Genomic DNA, 25,252 nt, shown 5'->3' on the forward strand with positions numbered 1-25,252 from the left:
CAGAGTTGTTGGCAGTAATCACATGCAAGTGAAGATGGATGAACCCAGCAACTAGACAATTAGTATCAATCAGAATCCATGATGACCACATTATATTAAAAGTCTGTAAGATTGACATTTGATTTATTCCATAACAAAATTATTATCTAAATAGGTTATGCAGCTTAATACTGTAAAGGGTCTGTATGAAAAAGGTCCAAAATAAACCTATGCTATACGAATTAACAAAAAAGTGATTGCAGTAAAAATAATTGTAATCTTTTAATAAACATGACTTACGAGATGAAGATGACATGAAAAGTTAATTTAATTAAGTCCGTATATGAGCATTAGTGGGACTGAAGTTGTCAGAATAAACCCGAAATACACGTCGTTGTTGTCATGTGGTGAATTTGGCCAATCGTGAAACAGCTGTGTCGTCATCAGCGCTCCCGCAGTCGCTCTGGAGAAATTGCGCCGGCTGAGTCAGCCGGCTGCTCTCGAAACGCTATCGCGGTACTTTGATGCCACACGTGACAGTGACGTGTGGTCGGCGCCGGTTCAAGTCGGACTAAATTTCTAACCGGCATGCACTGCTTCAAGTCAGCCGCCGATCGGTCTGCTAAGTGCTGCATGAAGTCGAACGCACCTACTCATATATTTAACGTATGTCCATTTCATCTCATCATCCTTGAGATGGTTCTACACCTTCATTTGAGTCCAGCTGTGTTTGATTATACTGACTGGACTTAATTAGGAAAGCCACACACCTGTCTATATAGCTGTAAGGTCTATATAAGACCTTACAGCTCACAGTGCATGTCAGAGCAAATGAGAAATCATGAGGTCAAAGGAAATGCCTGAAGAGCTCAGAGACAGAATTGTGACAGCACAGATCTGGCCAAGGTTACAAAAACATTTCTGCTGTACTTAAGGTTCCTAAGAGCACAGTGGCCTCCATAATCCTTAAATGGATGACGTTTGGGACGACCAGAACCCTTCTTAGAGCTGGCCGTCTGGCCAAACTGAGCTATCGGGGGAGAAGAGCCTTGGTTAGAGAGGTAAAGAAGAACCCAAAGGTCACTGTGGCTGACCTCCAGAGATGCAGTCGGGAGATGGGAGAAAGTTGTAGAAAGTCAACCATCACTGCAGCCCTCCACCAGTCAGGGCTTTATGGCAGAGTGGCCCGACGGAAACCTCTCCTCAGTGCAAGACACAAAAAAACACCTGAAGGAACACAAGATGGTGAGAAATAAGATTCTCTGGTCTGATGAGACCAAGATAGAACTTTTGGCCTTAATTCTAAGCGGTATGTGTGGAGAAAACCAGGCACTGCTCATCAGCTGTCCAATACAGTCCCAACAGTGAAGCATGGTGGTGGCAGCATCATGCTGTGGGGGTGTTTTTCAGCTGCAGGGACAGGACGACTGGTTGCAATCGAGGGAAAGATGAATGCGGCCAAGTACAGGGATATCCTGGACGAAAACCTTCTCCAGAGTGCTCAGGACCTCAGACTGGGCCGAAGGTTTACCTTCCAACAAGACAATGACCCTAAGCACACAGCTAAAATAACGAAGGAGTGGCTTCACAACAACTCTGTGACTGTTCTTGAATGGCCCAGCCAGAGCCCTGACTTAAACCCAATTGAGCATCTCCGGAGAGACCTAAAAATGGCTGTCCACCAACGTTTACCATCCAACCTGACAGAACTGGAGAGGATCTGCAAGGAGGAATGGCAGAGGATCCCCAAATCCAGGTGTGAAAAACTTGTTGCATCTTTCCCAAAAAGACTCATGGCTGTATTAGATCAAAAGGGTGCTTCTACTAGATACTGAGCAAAGGGTCTGAATACTTAGGACCATGTGATATTTCAGTTTTTCTTTTTTAATAAATCTGCAAAAATGTCAACAATTCTGTTTTTCTGTCAATATGGGGTGCTGTGTGTACATTAATGAGAAAAAAAAACGAACTTAAATGATTTTAGCAAATGGCTGCAATATAACAAAGAGTGAAATTTAAGGGGGTCTGAATATTTTCCATACCCACTGTATATGCATGCGTGTGTATATATAAATACTAGCATTTTCTACAGGTTGTTCCAAGAATAAAAATCAAACAGATTAAAATCATTTTCTCATTTATTTTCTCTTTCATTTCCTTTTAGCATTTTTTTTTTTATTGAACATCTACAATATCATCCAAAACACTTCACTCAGCAGTTGCTATGTCTACCCCCTATATAATTAACAAGAAATGGTCAATACTTTTTTTCTTTTTTGGCTATAGACTTGCTACTCGTAACTGCACCATTTCATTTCTAAAAAGCTTACAGCCTACACAGGTCACGAGATTAGCAACAAAACATAATACATTTCACCAACCAATTAGGAATCAAATCCATTCATTCAGATAAAAGAATAAAAAAATAAAACCAGGTCCACTGATTTTTCTAATTTTAGTGGCACAGTTTCAAAATAATTTGAACCCAAGGATAATATTGCCAAATATAGAAAACAAAAATCTGAAAACATCTCAAACTAATAACACACGTTAGGGCAAGAAAGCCATACTAAAAGAAAAAGTTAAAGAAACAGACAATTTAAAACAAAATAAATTAAAACAAAACTGATGCATGAACTTTCCCTCCATCCTTTCGTCTAAAACAGTCAAATAGAAAGTAGGGGATTTTGAGAAATTATTCATAGGACACCTTTATAAGGTTCTACACAAAGTTTCATAAAACTAAAACATACATTGTTCAACTCACTAAATCAACATAATCACGATTTTAACCACTGACTCATTCAATGGTGGCCCTGCCCATGGCAGAATGATAAGAGAGTGAGGGAGGAGCTACTGCATTTTAACAGCACTTCCCTGAGATTGTCTCTCTGCTGATTTGACTTTGGTCTGGATCTGTGCACAGCCCATCCATACATGTGAATGAGACGATAAGGAGGGGAGGAAAATCAAATTGAGGAGAGAATCATGCATTACACTGTAACTGATTAAACATTTTTTAAAACATTCAAATATACATTACTCACTGAAACTTAACACCCCTAAACAGTTTAATGTGGTTACTGAATTCAAAAGGCTACCAATAATAAAAAAAAAATTAATAAAAAAAATCCTGCAAATCCTGGACAAAATCAGCAGTCATACACATCACCAATTTCCTCTGAGGTCCTGAGTCCTCTCTCTTCTACCAAAGTCATTACATGTATTACATGTAATCATACCTGAAAATGTGCAGGCATTAACGCAAGCATCACATACAGATTATCATTAAACAAATATACAAAGAAAAACACAGACTGACTCAATATCACAGACTGGACATGAACGGCGATTCTGAAGCAGCACACTAACTCGGAGAGCATAAAATCCAACCCGATTATTGTCACCAGCATCTACAGCAGAGGGAGGGAAAAATAATATAAAAAGAAAAATTGTCAAAACTACAGACACTACAAACAAACTGATCACTAGAAAACACCAACAAGGCTTGCACTCCCAAGGGAAAGGAAGACAAACTGTGGTTTTGCTCATGTACACGAATGGTTTCTATTCATTCTTTCAATAAAGCAGCTTGATCTTTCGGTTACTGACAGACCCAAACTTCAGAAACACTGTACATCACACACGACACCGTACGACATTATACAAAACGACACCAACTCAAACCACCTAGAATATACACCGCAATTTATGTCCGAATCTTTTTCAATGGATGTCTAGTACTATTTCATCCATTCGTCATCATGACAAACTTCTTGTTCATTCTCACTGTGTCCTTCAAACCTACACATTTTCCTCTTCCTTTTCCTTTGTCTGAACAACATACACACACTGGGGTGGGAATCTATAGGCACCTCATAATTGAATTTTGATTCAGTCACGAAGCAATTACAATACAATGGCATGTGTGCACAACTGATTTGCTTTACGAATCACGTGAAAGCCTTAATACCTGCTTGGGGGTTGTTGTTTTTTTAAATGACATGCCAAATATAAACATTTCTGGCCAATACATTTTTTGAAATAATTTAAAATCAGACTCATATTAAAGTAATTCCTAGCTGAAGAATTAATTATTAGAGTGATATGACTTTTCCTAATCTCCCTCTTAACATTCCCTGGTCTTCCAGGACTGTGGGAACCTTGTATCAATATCTTATGTCTCTACTTGAGCACATTTTGAATAATTTAAAGAACAGTTATGAATCACTGTGCAATCAATCATTTTTAAAGCATCACATCTGAATCAAAAGTTTTCCCCGGCCCCTTTTAGGACTGGTGCAAACATAGGAAGTATTGAGAGAAAAAAAAAAAAAAAAAAAAAAAAAAAAAAACTAGGTGACTCATGGACCGGTGGGGTGTTGCCATGCTGTCTTTTTGTGTGATCTGTTGCATATGGAGAACATGTACTGGCTTGATTTCTCACCAACAGTACTATCATTTATAGAGAATATTAATATATATAAATATATATATATATATATATAAATATATATATATATATATATATATATATATATATATATATATATATATATATATATATATATATATATATATATATATATATATATATATATATATATATATATAAAAAGTACAGCATTGTACACTAGTGCCAGGACATTAAACACTCCAAGTAAAAGCTAATTAATTGCTGTAAATCACAGACAACACAGGAAGCATAGCATCCATTTCTCCTTTCAAGTGTAAGAGGTTTTTTGTCTTCCTTAAATTCCTAGATTTCTTCTGTATTTTTAAGGAATAACTTCCCAGATATCACAGTCATTTGGGAAGCAGAGGGTTCTTCGACACCACAGTGCGACAGTCCAGTTTTCATATGTAGATTTATATATATATAAAGATTTATATACTCTAACTTTCATATAAGTTGTGTATCAAAGCATATACACAAGTGTGCACATGTGTTGAGGGCATACGAGGCATTACTTTGGCGATCTGGGTGGGATGTTTTGTTCTTTTCCACTGCGTCTGTTGTACCCCATCTGTGGAGAGGAGCGCCGACCCTGTAGAGGCCGTCTCTGTTGCTCTCTGAGCTTAAAACCTGACCCTCTGGGGCCGTTACCACGTTGGTAGCCAGTCTGCTCTCTGGACGTCCGACTCTCGTTTCCTTTCTCCAATTTCTCGCCAGGACTGCAGCGGGATGAGGCTGGGCCTTCCGCTTTGTTGACGCGAAGTTCACGTAGTGGTTGGTTTGTGGTAGGAGAAGGGGTGGGACTGGGGCTGGGCGTGGCTGCTGGTGCAGGGGGAGGGTCTTTGGGTGGCCTCTGACACACCTCTGCATAGCTCAGCTTCCGAGGCTCCTGAGTGGATAAAAAAAAAAAAAAAAAAACCTTCAAGTCAACAAACATCGCCATAACGATCTTCAGATGTGAACGAGCAACAGGAAGATTTATAATTTAGCACATGAATGCATTTACCTGGACGGTTGTGCTTGTTGGGACAGGTGGTGTAGATGCAGTGATTGAAGTGCTTGATTGGCTGCGTGAAGGTTTGGGGGCAGAAATGGGCTGGACGTGCTTTGTAGTCACCGATGCAAGGTCTGGAGGTGTGTCAGAGACCTGAACCTCTTTCTCAGGTCTCTTCACTTGATTTGATGTACTGTAGAGAGAAATGTGATTTGAATCCACCTGCTTCTATTTGTACAACCTTTCAATTATATTTTTTAAACGCATAAATTAATCAAATTGTTTTGATAAATGTATAGCAAAAATAGTGTTCATTTTTAGAATATTTAAATAGTATTAACCAATAAATAGGTCAAGTCAAGTCACCTTTATTTATATAGCGCTTTTAACAATACAGATTGTGTCAAAGCACTTAACAGTATCAAATTGGAGGATAGAGTGTCAGATAATAAGATTAAACATTCAATTTTCAGTTCAGTTTAGTTTAAATAGTATGTGAAATCAAATTGACGATAATCGCTAGAAATGAAGTGTCCCCAACTGAGCAAGCCAGAGGCGACAGAGGTATTACAATTTATAATTATATTAACATTCACAATTCACTAATTTAAACCTAGACAAATAATAGTATAAGTATTTTTTAATGGAAATGTGATTCTTTAAATTCTTCAGAATACAAGATCCTACTGTACATGTATGTGTGTACCTAGTGGTAGGTGTGTCCTGTTTTGTGGCAGGAAGCTTTGGCGCTGGAGTAGAGGGTCCGGTCGATTGAGCTTCCACTGGACAAGTTCCAGGATCTTGACTGACATCTTGCTTACTTGTTTCTGGCTAAACAAACAGAAAAATAGTAACTTTACTTGAGTGATATCAGAGATTCTCTGTGTACAAGCAGAACAAATGTAATTTAGAATAAATGGTTACAGGAAGTAGCTCTTACTACCTTGTCCCTGCTGATGCCCTTAACAACATCTGCCATGCGATTTTCCAACACCGACTCAGTTTGCACGGTCACACCTGGCAGACGACTTGGGACACCTCCTGGCAATGGCGGGAAGTTAGTGGTTGCAAGGTCAAACTTAGGGGGTGGAGCTTTCACTTCTGATTCAGGATTCGGCCTCTGTGAAAAATGAAACGTAAATGAAATGAGAAGCACAAATAATTGAGCACGAATGGGCAATAAAAATTAAGTACTTCAGAGAGCCATGTAATAAACATTTAGGACTTACCGTTCTTTCATCTTCTCTTCTCCTCCTCATGCCACGATAGCTTCCTCTCCTAGACACATCACAAGTCGTTAAATACAATCCTATCAGCAAACCCGTCACCATTCAGTGAACACTCAACAGATGACCCTCAGATCTCATAATCTTACCGCTCACTGGGACAGGAGTGACAGACTTGAAAAAGAGAGAGAGTGAGAGTGAGAGAGAGTGAGAAAAAGAAGAGGATGGAGAAGTGATCAGAGAGAAGAAAGAACTCCTAAAGTCTTCCCATCACTCCCTGCTTCCCTCTATGCGCATAGTTGATCATCACTGGGTCCAAACAATCAAATTTGCTGTCTAGTTAAATTAACTTGTATATACACACACACGTAAAAAAAACTGACCTGGCTCGACTGCTGATGCCGAGGTCTGAGTGGTGGTTCTCTCTGGGGGAAGCTGGTGGTTCAGAGAGCGGGGTGAGGGTGGAGGCAGTGGTGTCTGAAGTAGGGGTGCATGGAGGCTGGGGACTACCAGTACCAGAAGAAGTCTCTGTCAGCTGACACACGTCAGCACGAGGCTGTGGCTTTACATGATTCCTGCACAGAACACAAAAATCAGAGGTGACTGCATGCAACTATAACCAAGCCTCTAAAGCCAGAACAAAGCTGAGTAAACATCTGTGGAACAGATAGTTTATCCAGCTGGGCTTTAAGGGTGGTCTCTCTGGCTGTGCAGAACAAGCATCACAAATGGAGGTGATATACATATGGAGTGACAAGAAAAAAGCCTGTTTGGTTGAGAAGTTCCTGAAGAGTAACACCATTTTCATTTCTTTTGCAGATGTTCTCCCATTTAGCAGCACAGAAAAAAATAAAATAAACACTAAACCAACAGATGAACCAACAATAAGCAAATAGAATTCTGCCAGTGTAAGCCCTTAATTCCAAACTTGCATAATTCTTCTTTTAAATTTTGCTTAAAGGTTTTTTTTTATCCCACAATAAAGTACAGAAAATATCATTTAAGAAAAGTCTTTAGAAGGTAACATCTAAAAATGTAGTAAAAAAAAAAAAAAAAAAAAAAAAAAAAAAAAAAGTAGAACTGAACTAAAAGACTGTTCTTGATTCTAAAGTGAAAGATTGATCTAACGTGATAAAAATGATCAGCACTTGTTACAACTGCCCCTGATCTTCCTTTGTGTAAAATACTGTGCTTATTTCCTTACAGCTAAAATTACACGTCTCATTTGTCAAGCATATTTTGGCAATAAATGCACTACTGGCTAACTTGTACTGTAGATCTCATATCAGGTCAACCCCTATGTAGATTTTTTTAATAACGCATGTTAGGGCTGTCAAAATGACTGAAAAACTAAATTCGAATTTACTTATAAATATCAAAATTGTAATAATATTCAAATTTAAAAGACAATTTCAGTTAGGGGGAAAAAAGCTTTTGGCTTCTCTCCTGAGGCCACAAGAGGGCGCATCAAGCAAAATATTATGCATGTTTTTTCAAAGTGTAATAAAACAAGACTCTTTGAAAAAGAGTGCAAAATGTTTAAAATAGTGTTTAAAAACCATATATAATTAATAAAGTTGCTTAAACAATTAGAAAAAAAAAAGCACCATGCATGCATGTATAGTTTAATACAAAAGGACCAAAAACCAACCACAAAGAGTAGGATAATTTCTTCATTTAAAAACTTGACATGCAGTGGGATGGGGAAAAACCGCCATAAAGCCTCGAGACGCGTTTTTTTATTTTAAAGTTGAACTTACATTATTTTACATGGCTTTCTAAAAATCTGTCTCGCTCTCTTGTGCGAGATGCGAGTGCAACGGTGATAGATGTCCCTCTAGAAAATGCGATAAATATGCGTTGTGTGAACGGCTTGCTCGTTTTCCGCACCATTTTAAATGAACAACATTGCAGCGCCGCATCCAGTGGGTTCAGCTGGATAGGCTAACAAAAGCATTAAAATGCAACGACAGTTGCATTGTCGCATTTCGTGCGCCACTGATAAGGCTGCCTGGCTCATACCTAAAATGTGGATTTTTTTTTTTTTAATTCAGCGAATATTCGAAATTCACTTTTTTTTTTGACAGCCCTAATGCATGTACTTCCCAAGACACCATCAGGAATCTCTCATACACACAGAGCAACAGACGATACATCAAAGGACGGTCACATGACAGATGTGACATTGCACTGACATTCATTCACTGTGAAAGGCATCATGCATCAAGATGTGGCTTCTAGCTGAGTCATGATGGTCAATAACTATGGAGTGCTTGCTCATTGTTGATTAACATTAAATGTTCTGGTTATTTTTGAAGCGATGTGATACAGCCCATCCCTTAGCTATAACGTTAGTCTAACATAAGCCCAAACATTTTAATCACCCCAATGCAGATCTGGCATTCTATCTTTTAAAGCAGTTTGCATGGTACATGAACATGCAAAAATTTTAAATGAAGAAATGCTCCAGTAAAAGCAGAGCATATCTACCTGAAGGCATTGATTACATTCTTTCGGGAATAAAGTGGAAGTCTAGAAAGTAAAGGAACAAAGTCATTGTGACTCCAGTGCGTCAAACACAGAGCTCTGCTTCACTTTCCGTACATGAAAGGAAATCAATGTAGGTAAACCTCAAATTTCACACTTGGACAAAAAGTACAGCAAATTCAATTGGAAAGGATGCACAATAATTGAGGTACAATTGTAATTTGCTTAAGTATTATAAATAACTCGCACAATTATCAGAATTGTTTATTTTACTGTGTTTGCCATCTCAAGTGGTAGAACAGGGAACTAAGCAATGCTAAGGTCATGAGTTTGACTCATTTTTATCAATGTATAGCTTAAAATGTAAGGCGCTTTGGACAAAAGTGTCTGCCTAATGAATTAAGACATAAAACCAAACCTTGCAAACATATTTGAAATGCAGCAAAGCAAGTTGATGTCTGCAAGATGGTTCTACCGTGACCTTCATAAAACAAATCAGATTTTATTAAAAACCAGCCCCTGGGATACGAAGTTCCCATGGTTGAAAAAACAACCCATTACGTTTTTGGCAGAGAGGGAAAGGAATAAACTAAGAAAGAGATTCTTAAAGGTGCCATAGAATGCACTGATACAGTATTTTAAATTGTTCTCTGATATCTACATAGAAGGTATGTGGCTTAGGTAAGGACAAAAAAAATCTCCAGAAACGATTTTACATGTCCATCCCTAGGATTTCTCCCTAGAATGAAACGGTCTGTTATTGGCTTATTTGGCAGGGTCATGAATAAAAATGAGCTCTGCTCTGATTGGCTGTTTCACAGTGCGGCTCATTTCAGTAGCTCACAGCAAGGAGGAAACAGGTAGAGCCCTGCACGGGCCTCAAATTTAGGCCCTAGCCTGGCCCGAGACGCTCAGGCCCTAGCCCGGCCCACGTCCGACAGCTTATCAGAATTACCGGCCCGAGTCCGACCCGAGCCAGTCTTATTTTCCCTCTTCTCCTAAAACAGCTTATACTACTGTTTCGGCTATTAAAATAGTTTCGTTTTTTGTGTAATGGCAAAATTATTATATTTCGTTTTGTTAAGTTAATTTAGAAAAACGTTTGGAGCATTTTTGTTCGTTAAATAGCCTATAGGTTTTAGGTTTTTTTAAAGTAACGACCAAGCGGCCAGCGGCATGAGCTGATCATAGCCTATGTTTGATCAATTTAGCCTTCTCATATCACGACTTGCCTAAAATAAAATCTATAGATATACTAAAACAGTTCAAGTATATAACTGTTTAAACGTTGAAAAAAACGTACTTTTATTATAATCTTAATCATAATCAATAAAGATGCATTTCTCTCTAAAGGCGCATCTAATGAGGAGACGGCGAGTCAGGATCAGTAACTTCATCCTTGCGACACATACTCAGAAAACCTAGTTTATTAATAAATAATTCAAATATCTCCTTAATATTTCGCGCGGACACATTCATGGTTATGTTTGCTGGGGTTTTTCAGCAAGCTTTAGTCTATTGCGTGCATTTGAACGCAGAAGTATTCAGCTGTGCTGAAGTCACTTGAGCACCTGCTGCGGGACACTAAACACCATCGAGCTGCTCTCAGTCGCGGCACGGTCTGCTGTTGTTTCCACCAGGGCGGCAATAGCAAGGAGCTAACCATGCCCCTTTAGTGGCTTGCGTTATTTTAGAAGAACGCGTTATTTGCTTTCCGTGCCTTTCTGAATAAACATCAACCCATCCCTGCACTTCACATCTCCTGCACAGCCTGGAACATAACATTTATTTCCATGGTCTGCCATTTTCGCTGTTGTCCGCCCTTGTTTATTTACAAAACCCGCAGAACTTCTAGTGGTTCAGCTGGCAGCTGGCCTAGAACATGGGCAGGTATATGCAAATGTTGGGGGCGTAGTAATCCCGACTGTTGCGTCACAGTCGGTGTTACGTAAGCAATGGTGTTTGAGGCTCACGGTATGTCATTTCCATATACAGAACTGTTATTATTTAACTATGCCAAGGTAAAGAGAGTTTTTCATTCTATGGCACCTTTAAAACAAAATGTAGGTTTCAGGATCTTACCGGTTGCGGGGGTAGTTGCGAGTAAGGCTGATTGGAGAGGAGCCAGTTTTGTAGTTTCCTGCTGTGCCAAAGCCATTAACAAATGTGCTGTTGGGAAACGGAGCCTGCAAGATGAATCAACAGCTGAGATTAACCCACACATCCTCAAACTACTACAAATTAAATTCACATTTTTGTGACACATGGCCAAAGCACCTCTTTACATTAATGTGATATGCTAAATGAACCAAATAACTGTTGGCATGGTAACCATTCAGAAGTTATTCAACTGCCCTGACTTCACTGCAGCAAGTCCCCTGCAGCTCGGCCTGCAATCACAACCCTGATTACAAACTAGGAGACCCACTGTGACTCCATCAGCTTATACCTTCAGCCTTCACGACTGCCATACAAAAGGTAACAAAATAAAAGGCTAACATAAGAGATAGCTTATTTGATGAGTCACATTCAAAGTGACAAAAATGACTAAATAAACTGCTACAATGCTCAGCCATAGCAAATAGTAAGTAAAGTGACCCTCAGATCTCATAATCTTAACGCTCACTGGGACAGGAGTGACAGAGACTTAAAGGAGAGCGAGAATGAGAGAGAGGTGAGATAAAAGTAGCAGAGAAGAAAAAAAAAAAAAAAAAAAAAAAACTTTTGATCACTCCCTGCTTCCCCTCTATGCGCTTAGTTTATCATCACTGGGTCAAAACATAACATTTTTTCATATACATGTTTCATCTACACACGTTTTTGATGCATAACTTTTAGGCAAGGAAGTGTTAAATTCATCAAGTGACAGTAAAGACTACATTGTTAAAGGGGTAATATGCTGCTTTTTTAAAGATCATTATTTTGTGTATTTGGTGTAACAATGTTGACATGTTTTAACGTTCAAAAAACACATTTTTCAAATACCGTACATTATTGTAGGTACCGTACATGATCGCTGTCACCAGCATTTTTGTAAATTTTGGTGGTTTACAAAATAAATCTGTGTTTTTTCATTTTCTCTCTTCTTCAGCCATTTGCACTTCCCGCGGTAAAGTTAGTTAGCTCCCTGTCACCTGACAGCAGAAAGCAGCGACAGAGATTGACAGCTAATATTAACCAATCTAAAATCTGCATTAAACTTAATAATGTAAAGATGTTATGTAACGTTTGATAGAACGGCAGACCAGTCACGTAGCAGCACACAGAAGGCACATAACGGTGTACATTTTTAGAGAAATGAAAAACAGGTCACACTACAACAATTATGCACTCGCACAGATGCTCCTAAATATATTTTGAGGTCGCACACATTAAATTATGGGAGCATATATTTCGAGCCTTGACATGCTTAACGTAATTTTATGTAGCACCATTTTTAACAATGATAAGAATAGTTTCTTGAGCACCAAATCAGCAGAACATGTGGTAGTGTTCATCTTATTACATGGGGGATTTTCACTGCAAAATTGCTTGAATCTTTTGATTCATTTTGAACACACTTCAACATATTTCAATATTTAAGTTCTCACCAGTGGCGTTTCAAAGTAAGGGGTCGGTGATGGGGTCCATGTCTGTGGCAGGAGGCTATAGACAGGGTACTGCTGTGGAGGCTGGTACACCTGCTGCAGGTAAACTGGAGACGAGTACTGTGATGGAGTGGAATAAACCCTAGAGTCTACGGCCCCATAACCGTTCTTAGCAAAGAACGTGTTTATGGCCTTGATACGAGCCTGCAGACAGAAACATACAAAAGACACCTGTATTAAAACCAGAACATCTAAAAGATCATTCATTATGGGTTACTCAAAATGTGAAACTAAAGGGATACCATAAATGACAAATCAGTATTCACATTTGTCTAAACATAAAACGGTTCATGCACCTCCCTAATCCAGAAATTACTGTTATAAACATCTACCAGTGTCTCAGCAGGGCACTTGAGAGCAGATTCCCTTCATGTGGCACAAACTTATCTCATGCATTACTCATACAGATGGCTTTTGTTTGGCTATTTATAGATGTAGGCTCCACAAGATAAAATGCATTTTGTTGTAATGCAAGAGACTCTGAACAGAGCAAAAACAGCCTGGTTTGTGGATAACGTAATCCCATACACTGTCTGTGGGGTCTTTCCTATCAGTTACATATTGATGGGATAACCGATCACTGATTGGTTGAAAGAACAAGGGTCAAAGTTGAGTACTTCAGAGAATCCTGTTAATCATCACAGCATTCGGAGTGGTCAAGGTGACACTAGCTGTATTTGAAGTGTAGGCCAGGAATGCACACATTCAGGGTGATTAAATTACAGCTGACCTAACAAAAGAGATTGCAACACAATGTACACTCACCATAATTGGTTTGCCCTGAAAGGTTTTGACTTCCTCACGCAAGTATCTGTAGGCCTGTAAAACAATTTGACATGAGTCAATGCATAAAACAATGTTTCCATTTAATAAACCAGCATAGAAAAGGCAAAACACTTTAGGCATCATTAATGCAATAACAGCAGAGCAAATGTGCTTATTTTATTAAGTGTATCAGACAACTACTGCAGCTGTTACAAGGTTTTAACCCTTTCAAATGAAGCAGGTAACTAAATCAGCAGTTAACTTATAATAAATTAATACAAAACACAAAGGCAAAGTCTTCAACTACTGCTTTTTAGATTTCCTTATGGCCATATTTAATAAATAATAATGGCAACCAGAAAGTTACACATTAGGAAGTCATAAGCCATAATCACAGGAAATAAATTCAGGCAATTTTTACTTGCATCATATGATCTAAACAAAAACAAGCCCGAAATACAATATCGTGGCACACCATCCTCACATCTGATTTTTACCAATTATTTATACAGACATTTATTCCATGAGAAAGGCCTTTTGTGTATGTTTGTCAAAAATACCTGCTGAGCATCAGTGTCAGACTGAAATGTGATGTACCAGTTGTTATTGTGCGCAAATTCCACACTGATAACCTGCGGACACTTCTCACTTTTAAACAGGGCCTCCACCTCCTGACAGAGACAAAAGCATCAGTCAGCAAATCAAAAGAATAAGTGAAGGCTACTGACAAACAAGAGGCCAGATATCCCTCAGATCTCATAATCTCACGGTCATTAGGTCAAAATCCACTGTACTGAGAGAGAGAGAGAGAGAGAGAGAGAGAGAGAGAGACAGACAGAGAGAGAGAGAAAATAAAGAAAGATAAGAGTTAGAAAAAGACAGACAATGAATTCTCAACAGCAGCAATGGTTCTGGATCCTTCCAAGCGCGATACTGATCATCATCGAGGTGACCACAGTAATAACCAAGCTCTACCATATACAGCCACAAGAGATGACCATAAAGTGTGGTCTCACCTCTACAGGCGTGGTCTCAGGAACCTCTCTGAGGATGATGATGCATCGCTTGTGGTTTGGCCGTACCTTCTCGCCCTTCTCATCCACCTGCACCATGGGAGAGGCTAAGGAGGACAGAAAACAAGGAATTAACAAAGCATTGCAAGGCATGAACAAACTTTGAAAATGTGGTCAGGTTTTATTTGTTTTACCTCGTAGCACCTCAAGTATCAGGTCCATATCAGTAGTCAGCAGTTTGACCCCCTCCATACTTGCAATAGTCCAAATAGGGACAAACTGATCACTGTCCATCTGAGACATCAGGTAAAGGTCCTTGGAGAGATTCTCTCTGTAGGAAACAAATGTAACGAACAGATGTTGAACACTTGCAGTGATATTCACTGCAGGGTCAGTGTGCATATAAGAGTTCCAATGGATAAAATCTTTGAATACTTAAGTGTACATAGTGGGAAAACAGAATTTGAATGTCTGCTTTGCTAACTAGAAGCCTCCATTGCATAATTTGCATATTCCATTGATGAAGTACTGAATACCATGTTATCACAACACTAAAGGACTTGTTTACTTAAGTTTACACATGCAAATAGAAAAAAATAGACCTGAGAACTAACTTTTCACAGAAGTGCGCATTCCTTCTGGAATACAGAATTATTCCTACACACTGTACCATGTGCAAAACTACACATTTTCAAACTAGACTTTCCTGAACAATTAGTCAACTATTTGGTCCCAAGGAAGCCTTATATGATACGAATGGTTTCAGTTAACCTTATCGGACATTTTTGGGGTTGCAAGAAATGTCTCAAGAAACACAAACATTGACAAAGAAGCTTTTAACAATCAAAAGCACTGCAGCTAAAACACCAAAACTAACAGTGGATGAATACATAGAAATGGCTGATATTTGGAATATAATTATCAGACCACCCAACAAGTCATTGAATATTTAAACGGATATTCCACCCCAAAATACAAGTTTTCAACATTTCGTCTCCTCTCTGTCAGCGTAGCGCCATTTTGGAGAGCATCCAATGGACGCAAAGTGCATGCGCTATTCTCGGTCATCAGTAATGCATGGATACGCGGTTTCCTTTCAAATCAAAGCATAAATAAGCGTACAATACGTATCCATGCGTTCCTGATGACAATAGCGTACGCACTTTGCGTCCATCGGATGCTCTCCAAAATAGCGCTACGCTGACACAGAGAGGAGACGAAATGTTTAATAGATGTCGTTATTTTTATTTTCTTTGCATACAAAAAGTATTCTCGCTTCATAAAATTCAGATTGAACCACTGATGGCAGATGGACTATCCTGACGATGCTTTGCATACTTTTCTGTGCCTTGACAGTGTAATTTACTTGGCAGTCAATGGGACAGTCACAAGTCTCCCGGTTTTCATCCAAATTGTGTTCCGATGTCAAATGAAGCTTTTACGAGTTTGGAACAACATGGGGGTAAGTGATTAATGACAAAATTTGCATTTTGGGGCGGAGTATTCCTTTAATTACAATAGTTTTTTTTAATCTGGTTAATATACAAGTATCGGACGACCAATAATTAAAAATAATTTTTTTTTGTTATTAACTCGGGAATGGGTTATTGAATACTTACTGACTTCCCAATTAATCACATGGCACACAAAAACTAAAATTTCGTTTGGAATCCAATGACCATACTGGGATAGCAATGAGAGTTTAATAAAAAAAGAATTTAAAAAACATTTAATATTTGGGTGAGCTATTTTCTACGTGTCATTTTCAAATGAAACTCTCCTTATTTGGCAACCGACAATAAAATGGCTTCAATCGGATGATCATCTACATCAAATCACTTCCGATATCATAGGTCCATTATGACATTGCATTTAATTAGTGAATGAGAATTTTCTCAAGCAAGCGTAAATAAGCACTGCTCTACTGTGCAGATGATTATGAATTTCCATTCATCCGTTACACAATTACGTAATAAGGGGGAGCAGGTGTTAGCATGTCTGGGCGTACAGTGGGCGTTACCTTGAGAAGCAAAATTCCAGCTGCTTCTTCAGTGACTCCTTCAGACTCTCTTCAGACAAAACACAAACACATCCCCAATGACAATCAGCCAATAAGCAGCACTGGAATGGAGTGGAACTGAAATGTGACAGTGGGTGTAAGTGACAGACCTGGTTCGTAGAGTGGGTAAGCCAGTTCTGCGGACTCCATGCCATTCAACATGCTGCTCTCCACAGGAGGCACTGACTCAGAGTCACCATAGCCAACAGCATACTCCTTGAAAGTAGCTGTAGCAGAGGAGAAACGACAGTAGTAGATGAGTTTGCAAGCTTACTGATCACTTATAGTGTAAGAACAGCGACAGGCCATTTAACCCTCAGATCTCATAATCTCACGGTCATTAGGGCAGACACACTCCACTGAGAGAACGAGCAAGAAATTTAGCCTGAGAATTAGAGAACGATTGAAAAAGAACAAAGGAGAGAGCAAGAGAGGAGAAATGAGAATGAAAGATCTCTACAGTGAGAATGTTCTGGGTCCTTCCAAGCGCGATACTGATCATCACTGGGTTTTAGCAAACTTCAACCCTCTGGGATCTAAGGGTGTTTGGGGGCCTGGAGAAGTTTTGACATGCCATGACATTTGTGCTTTTTTCAGTTTCTTATAAACATAAATGGCTAAAGTCTGATAACACTGTAAACAGCAAAAGTGGGCTACAATAATATGTTTGCAGCATTTATGTACATGATTGTGTTTTTGAGAAAGCAACGTTTATACGTGGTTAGTGAAAAACAAAAATGTTGAAGTCTCTGAAGTAAGGCCATAAAAAAAAAAAAAAAAAAAAAAAAAATTTGTTCACAAGACTTTAAGAACTGGATCTTGTAGTGTAGAGTTTTTGCTTCAAAATAATGTGAAAATCATCTTGTTTACTTACTCACAGAAAACAATATATTGATTTAAATTGTCTAAGTCACTTTTTGAGCAGAAAGGGTCTATGCGAGAAGGGTTCAACCTTCACATTCACACCTGAGAAGACAAAGACCCACATAATGAGCCATTTAGTCAAGTATGTGACTGAGAGGGAAGCGTTACAAGAAAGAATGAGGACAAAATACATTTATATATTATTTGTTTTTAGTTTATTTAGATTATATTTAGCTATCAAGATTCACTTGCGAGTGCAGTTAGACATTTTATTAGGAACAATCAAAACTGACTTTCTAGCATCATTATTGTTGAAAAGAATATTTATTTTTATTCTTTTTGATGAATAGAAAGTTTCGAAGAACAGCATGTTTGTAACATGATAAAGGTCTTTATCATCACTTGTGTGCTAAATACAAGTTTTAATTTCTATATATACACCAAAACCAACTGAACTTGTTTACGTGGAGGCAATGTGGGCGTTTACATTCACGCATGCCTCACGTGGATGTTTGAATGTGAAAGACGTGAACAGCGGGTGGGCGTGACCGCATTAGATATGAGTTGAGACAGGAAAACTGGACATTGCGTTGGTTTCATACGGATTACTTTAACATAGAATATTTGTTTTGGACGTGACTTACTTCATTTAAAAGTAGACATTTCAAGCTTTCTATACATATATTTCTGATGTATTTGAGGCGAGTGTTCGCAGAGATTCATGTTTTATTTACGTGTCTGTGAAGAGAGGTGACAGAGACGGCAGAGAGCACACCCTGTTCATTTTGTCTATTTTTTAAAAGCATATTGTTTTGTTGTTAATGTGACTATACACATATAAAAGTAGACCCTTTGCAAACGATACCTTGTTCTTATCTATACGATCAAAGCTCATGGAGTATTTTTAGTTCTTTTCGCATCAAAGAAAATACGAGACAGCCCGCACCACTTGCAAAGAATCTAGCCATTTCCCAAATAGATGAACTAGTGTGTCGAAATAAAAATCTCTTAAGTTCTCCACATAATTCAAAGCACATAGGTTTTGAATGACATTCAGATTTTGAACATTTTCAACGAAGTCATTGGGCCTCATTCATGAAACACGAGCAGAACGAATTTGTATGTAAATCGTCCGTAAAGCCGTTTTGACGTAAACTTTCAAATTCATGAAAATGTTAGTATTTTCAAAATGTTGGTTGGTATGAAAGAAATGTACACCTGCTCCATACCACGTGTAAATGGTGCGTAAATCGTTGTGTGTTCTTTTTGGCAAACTGATAACACCGAATTTTGATGCACTGCCATAATAATTACAAGTTTATTTGCCCTTGTCTTTTTTTTTTTTTGGCAGGAGGGTTGATAACTGTAAAATGCAGCGTTCGTCAATGTCACTATTTGCCCAGCCGTATATACAGGATGGGTGGGACAAATAATGACCAACCATCCTACTTGTACAATGACTTAAAAATGAGATACTAATACGTTGCCGCCGTGGATATTCCAAATCACAGCAACTAAAGCGTCTCAGCTGGAAAAATGCTGTGCCACCAAAGTGTTCTCAAGGGCCACCAGCTGGTCATTTTAAGAAGAGTGCCTGACATTTTTTCAGCTGGCTAAAAACCCTTTGGTGGACACGTTATTGAATATTTATTGTTAGGCATATGTCATATTAGTCTTTTTTGCAATATACAGGAGCCAAACCTGAGAAAGTAGACCAGAATATTTCACTGCAAACCTGGATATGCAATTTGTGCAGCTGTAATTCATAGGTGGGGATTATGATAATTGTGAATGAGCGTGCAAAAGCATCCCATTTACGAATGATTGGAATTCATTAGCATGCACGTTTAACTATCAAATCAGACGTTTCGGAAGCGTTTGTGAATCCGGAGGAGAGTTTTCGGGATGGTCTGTTTTAGGCGCAAATTACTCAGCATTTACTCATTTACGCAATTTTCATGAATGAGTCCCAATTTTTCCACATTTAATTACAGCACTAAACAAATGGCAATCAAGATACGTACCTTCCGATTCCTCAGTGGAGACAGTATCTGCTTGTGGCCAATGGCACGTCTCTGTGGCTGCCTCTGGAGCCTGGGTGGTTGGTGCAGACACTTCCTGCCACACTTTAGCATTGGGATTCAGACCAGCCCCCTTGGTGGTCACCTTGAAAACAAGGTTAAACAAATTCTGGGTTAATACAGTACTAATTTTTATAGTCAGATTTACACGACACAGTAAAAAAAATCAACAGAAATGTCAACATTTAACGGTGGCTTAATTTAAACTGAATTATAAGACTATTACGTAGAACATTGTTGATCATTTAACAACCCATTATCATGCATCAGAAATAGACAGCTATCTATCATAGCACAAATTTATCAAAGTTCATGTTTAATGAACAGGCAACAATGTAGTTAGCAACAACAGCAGTGTATTAGGCAAATAGTTATCCACCCTGTTTTACAGTATGGTGGGAGGGTAACCACTAAAAACGAAAAAAAAAATCCTGAAAAACTTGCCTTCTGAATACACATTAGCGGCATCTACTTCTCAGAATTTGCTAGTCATAACTGTTGAACAATCACTGATAACGGTAATAACTTTACAAATATCTGACTTAAATTTCTCAATTCTCAACATGTTAAGTGATAACAAAATGACAACATTCCTCTCAATATCAACTTGCATAACATACATTTTCAAGTTAACCAAAAATGCAGCAGTGGGCTACAAAAGGTCAGCAGGTTTCTTTATTAGTAACAAATGCAACTCATTTAAGCATGCATAGACACAGTATTGCATTTTTGCAACTTTCCAAACATGCATTCACAACATGATTTAAAAAACTACTTTTTAATGGGCGCTTTCACTTGGGGGGGGGGGGGGGGGGGGGGGTCTCGTCTCTCAAGGGTTAACAGATACGACGCTATCAAAGTTTCACATGACACGCTGAGGCACAAATTACAACACCACTTCCACTTTGCTGTAAGTTAATGTAAAAGTCGCAATTCGAATTACATTAAGCAGAATTTACATCTGCCATGTCAACAAATGAAGCATTGCACAATAGCCACAACCTTGGCGAAGGATGGCATGGGCACTAACTATTAACACACTTTAAGTTTAAAAACCAGAACTGCGCACAACTTCTCCCTCTAACTACTCTATACTACTGCGCTCGATCAGGGATGAAGCTCATTCACAAGATCTATTACTTACCCGACGCAACACTCAATACACACAGGCTGGAGATTTGAAATAGTCGGCCTATCACCCATTTAATCTGATTAGCCACTTTGATCAAACAGATCGGGAGTTTAGAGCGAACGGCTACAAACCTGCATCTGAAACGCAGCCTGGTTAACCTGACTAGCGCTTTATTGGATTTGGACGGGTTAAAGTTATTTTTGAACTAAAGGTTAAATTAAAATCCGAGGCAATTCGTGGATACCTTCGGTATTCGCTTTAGTTGTAATCCGCACTGATAAAAGTTACGTATTTTGCTTAAATTAAATAAAAGACGCTGGCTAAACAGCTAGCATTTGTTGCGCGCACATGGATCTTTCGCTATCGACGGTCAGTTCGCATAAACAAAGTATTGTATAACAGCTTAACTAAGCTTGCTTATCGCTAACTACTCATTTTAAATAAAATAAAAACCAGTAAGAAAAGTGACTGCACTACAAAACCACAACAAATTCTTCTCCTTGTTGAACTCATGGCAGGCGCCATCGAGCTGAACCCATGCCGCAGCTGTAAAGAACCTTCGCGGTCGCCAAAATGACCTCATTTAACTCACCTCCACAAACAACAGCATGGTCTTCTCCCCCAACAGTGTTATCACTCGCTAGATATCCAGTAACGTTAGGCGTATTAATTCTAGCTCACAATAACGCAGCACCGGATTCCACTTCTTTCTGTTCAAAGCAAAAGTGCAAGTTCACAGCCAAAGAGTTTCGCGGCAACTCATCATCTGCATCAATCCCTTTGCTCTGCGTAAGCGTCTACACGGCGCTTAACGAGTCTGATTGGCCGTGCGCTAATCTTTCCTTCGCCTCTTTTGTGATCACATGCAGCAGCACGCTTTGAATATTTCCCGCCCACCGTTATGTGATTGGTGCGTGCTGGAATACGTCATAACGAATCTCCGTATGATTGGAGCGGCCTTACGTCTGTCAAACTTCAGCTCAAGTTACCGGAAGTGTAACCTCTACCACCGAGATCACTGTTGAGCGCGTGGCGACAGCTGAACTAAATACTGTACAGGCCTGACAAGAAATGAATCAATGAATGAAGTTAAAATAAAAAAATTCAAAATAACAGTACGTTCCGAAACAATAAAACCAACTTCAAGGATGAAATTTGTGTTGCTGTATATGGCAAGGTGTCTAATATCATTGTGTCACGAAGCACCAAATAGTACTAGGAACGCCCAACTCAGATCATGGACAATCTGGTGGTTGGATCTCAATGCAATAATTATAGACTTGACAAAAGCTGAAATCGCCATATAAAGGCAAAATATTAAAGCATGCTATTTTTGCTCAAAACAATATTAAACATACAAAACTTCATGTTTATGTAATTATTTAGGTAAGTCCATAGTTTGCCACAATTTACATTTTCTACTGCTGGAATTGTAACTCTGGGAATCTTGATCTACACTAGCTTGTTAGAAACCAAAGTGAATTGTATTTTATTCTGAATTTACACATAGGAAAGTTAAAACAGGTTCTCAAGCACTGGGCTGGAGCCAACTAAGGGGGCCTTGAGCAAATGCATTAGGTAGCCTCAAAATTACTTTAAAATTAGGGGGGTTAAAAGCATTAAAATATGACAACACAACTAAGTATCAAGATAGTTCTTGTTTTAATGCACCTCCTCAAAAACAATAGAATAAAGTAGTCTACTTTTAAAATTATAATTTCTAGACCTGCAAAAGACATGTCAATTAATACAACTGTAAAACGCATTTTTATTATGAATATACATTTTTCTAGTTTTGCCGAGCTCTGAAATATTTTACGGGGTAGAAATTTTGAGTACAAGTTGTTCTTTAAATACTTATCCTTAATCCTTATCATGAACAACTATCCATTTATTATCGTATGTAGTGTGATGTCAAATGAGACTCTTTAATGATGTTATTGTACAAATTTGAGTTAGGAATTATCTCTCTTTCCTAGCAACTACTCAGCAACCACCTAGCAATGACCCAACAAACAACAACTCTGAGCACTTTAACAATCACATAGTTAGGCAGCCTACATTCCTTGAAATTTCTGCTCTCCTTTCAAACTGACTACATATTCAGTCTCAAAACAATCTTTGAAAACTTCCTTCCATTCAAAGTTTGTTTTTGCGCTTTATAATTAATAGTCATTTCTCCAGGCTGACATTCACTTTTTTATGCTGCCATTGTGGTAAGTGACAGTTCAGATGACTGAATGCCATAATTAACAAAGTGGGGCACAGAGAGAGTGTGAGAAAGAAAAGTAAATCATGATCATCTGGAAAATCATGGGGCCTTTAAATATTGTTGTGGACAATGGGGGGCCTTGGAGTCAAAACGCTCTCAGAGGATTCTCACAGGTCATATTGATGTCTGCACAATTCTGAAAGATAGAGAGACTCCCGCAGAACAGACTTGGCACATCTAAGAAAACTGGAAACAAAACCTCAATCCATTCTGTTGCAAGTGCACAACTGACTCAAGTGTCCTTTTAATATTATATTTAATATTATTACCACATTATTACCAATGAATAGCATCGCTGCATCATAATGGTGCTTTTATAGGTAAAATTAAGGGTTTTTATGTTAAAGCTGACGTTCCTCACCATCTTAAATCAATGACCAAGCCACTTAAGCCTCTTCAATACTCAACAAATGGCATGATACAAGAATCTAAGCAAATCTTTAACAGCAGTATGTGCCTTATTAACGTATAATATACCTGTAATCAAATGTGTGTCACAGCTAGAAATTAAACCTTGTTCAAATGGAAAAACATCTCATACTGCTTGATTTGTTAGAGAAGAATATCATCAGCATTGCTTTATATGACAACAATTTTATATATTTAATTTATAATGAGGTTTTAATCATTTTGAAATGCTCTTTTTATCAATATAGATTATTAAACGGAAATGTTTTTTCTTTGACAGTTATTTTTATTTATTTAGTCATTTAGCAGACGCTTTTATCCAAAGCGACTTACAAGTGAGGACATAAGAAGCAATCAAAACCAACAAAAGAGCAACAACGTGCAAGTGCCATTACAAGTCTCAGTTAGCCTAACGCTAACGCAGTACAGATAAATATTATTATTGATAATATTAATAGAGTTTTTAGCCGTTTCTTGAAGATGGGTAAGGATTCGGCTACTCGGATTGAATTGGGCAGGTCATTCCACCAGATGGGAACAGTTAATGAAAAAGTCAGTGAAAGTGTTTTTGTGTGTCTTTGGGATGGTACAATAATGCGTCGTTCACTTGAAGAACGCAAGCTTCTAGAGAGCATATAAGTCTGAATTGATGAATTTAGGTAAAGGGGTGCAGAGCCAGTGGTGGTTCTGTAGGCAAACATTAATGCCTTGAATTTAATGCGAGCAGCTATTGGTAGCCAGTGCAAATTGATGAACAGAGGCGTGACCTGCGTTCTTTTTGGCTCATTAAAGATTAATCTTGCAGTGGCATTTTGGATTAATTGTAGAGGTTTATAACAAAGACTATAGAATATGTCATAAAGAGACTTTGGTTATACCCACTATTATTACTCAAGCAACTCGAAAAAAAAATAGAACTTTCGCATAGTTAAAAAAAGTAGTTAATTATAACCCAAAGCCTAAAGCAAGCTGTCACGTGGTCGTGATGTAGTTTTATAAATTTAAACAAACGACCTGGCAATCTGGTTAGCGAGCAAGGACACAGGAAGTTTGTCAACCTATTACAAGTACATACTAGTGCTTACCATTTCGATAAAAAGCCACTCTGTGGTCTAAACTCGTTTGTTCTGAGTATGGACGTGCTGCATTATAAACGAAGAGTTATCACACAGTAACGTCGCGTTAAGGGGGAGGGTTAAGTGCCGATTCAGCACCACAGGCCTGAGCTCACCATGCCGCCTTGGTCCTCGCCGGTTTTCTCCTCTTGATCTCGGGCGACCGATCCCGGCTCGACCTCCTCCTTCTGGTGCGCTTGGCTGCTGCTCTCCGAAGTCATCAGCCGCCTTTGGCTCGGCGATCAAGCGCCGTGCGCCTCCTCGCCGATCCGCCACTCCTCTCCTCCTCTCGCCGGCTGAACGCAACAAGCGCTTGCTCAAGCTAGTTAGGGTCTGTTTGTCTTACCGTTTCAGAAACTCAACGAATGAAGGAAGAAAGAAAAGGGGTGACTGACGTTTGCAAATCTATCTCCAGTACGGGTCTAGTTCATATTCTAATAAGCCTTAATGGGCATCAGCGAGCGTTTCTGACAGAGGGCAGACATTCACGCGCCGCCACCGTCCCGACAGACAATGCGAGCCCCCCCTCCATCGCGCTCGCTCTTCCCTGACAACAGAGCGCAACACGCGCTGCGCCGCATAGCAACCAGCAGGCTCTCGCGCCGCATAGCGACAGACGCGCAGCCGGGCAACTGCGAGCCATGACACAGCGCATAATACATGTAATTACTCCAGACTTCCACCTAAACTGATGATAACTCTTTATTATTTTTGTGTCATTTGAGATGGGTCATAAGCTTATGTTTTTAGTGAA

General features: G+C 38.9%; 1 protein-coding gene across 2 annotated transcripts; it reads right to left on the bottom strand.

Moving 5' to 3' along the window:
* Nucleotides 1–2,101: 2,101 nt before the first annotated feature.
* LOC306879283 (la-related protein 4-like) lies at nucleotides 2,102–25,047 on the bottom strand. Of its 2 annotated transcripts, none has more exons than XM_079432098.1 (17): nucleotides 21,296–21,560; nucleotides 19,515–19,656; nucleotides 16,737–16,853; nucleotides 16,588–16,636; nucleotides 14,762–14,898; nucleotides 14,571–14,674; nucleotides 14,115–14,225; nucleotides 13,555–13,608; nucleotides 12,733–12,933; nucleotides 11,225–11,328; nucleotides 7,039–7,230; nucleotides 6,659–6,707; nucleotides 6,373–6,549; nucleotides 6,136–6,260; nucleotides 5,442–5,622; nucleotides 4,951–5,324; nucleotides 2,102–3,392 (listed from the first exon to the last, which is right to left on the bottom strand). In XM_079432098.1, exons 1-17 carry the CDS (start codon nucleotides 21,311–21,313, stop codon nucleotides 3,383–3,385), a joined length of 2,145 nt encoding a protein of 714 aa, XP_079288224.1. In that variant the 5' UTR covers nucleotides 21,314–21,560; the 3' UTR covers nucleotides 2,102–3,382. The 2 variants fall into 2 exon arrangements, with proteins under 2 accessions (XP_079288224.1, XP_079288223.1); XM_079432097.1 differs by lacking the exon at nucleotides 21,296–21,560 and adding an exon at nucleotides 24,615–25,047 and having other exon boundaries at nucleotides 2,103–3,392.
* Between the last annotated feature and the right edge of the window lie 205 nt (nucleotides 25,048–25,252).

This window comes from Barbus barbus (assembly GCF_936440315.1).
Source record: "Barbus barbus genome assembly, chromosome: 13".
NCBI classification, from domain to species: Eukaryota; Metazoa; Chordata; class Actinopteri; order Cypriniformes; family Cyprinidae; genus Barbus; species Barbus barbus.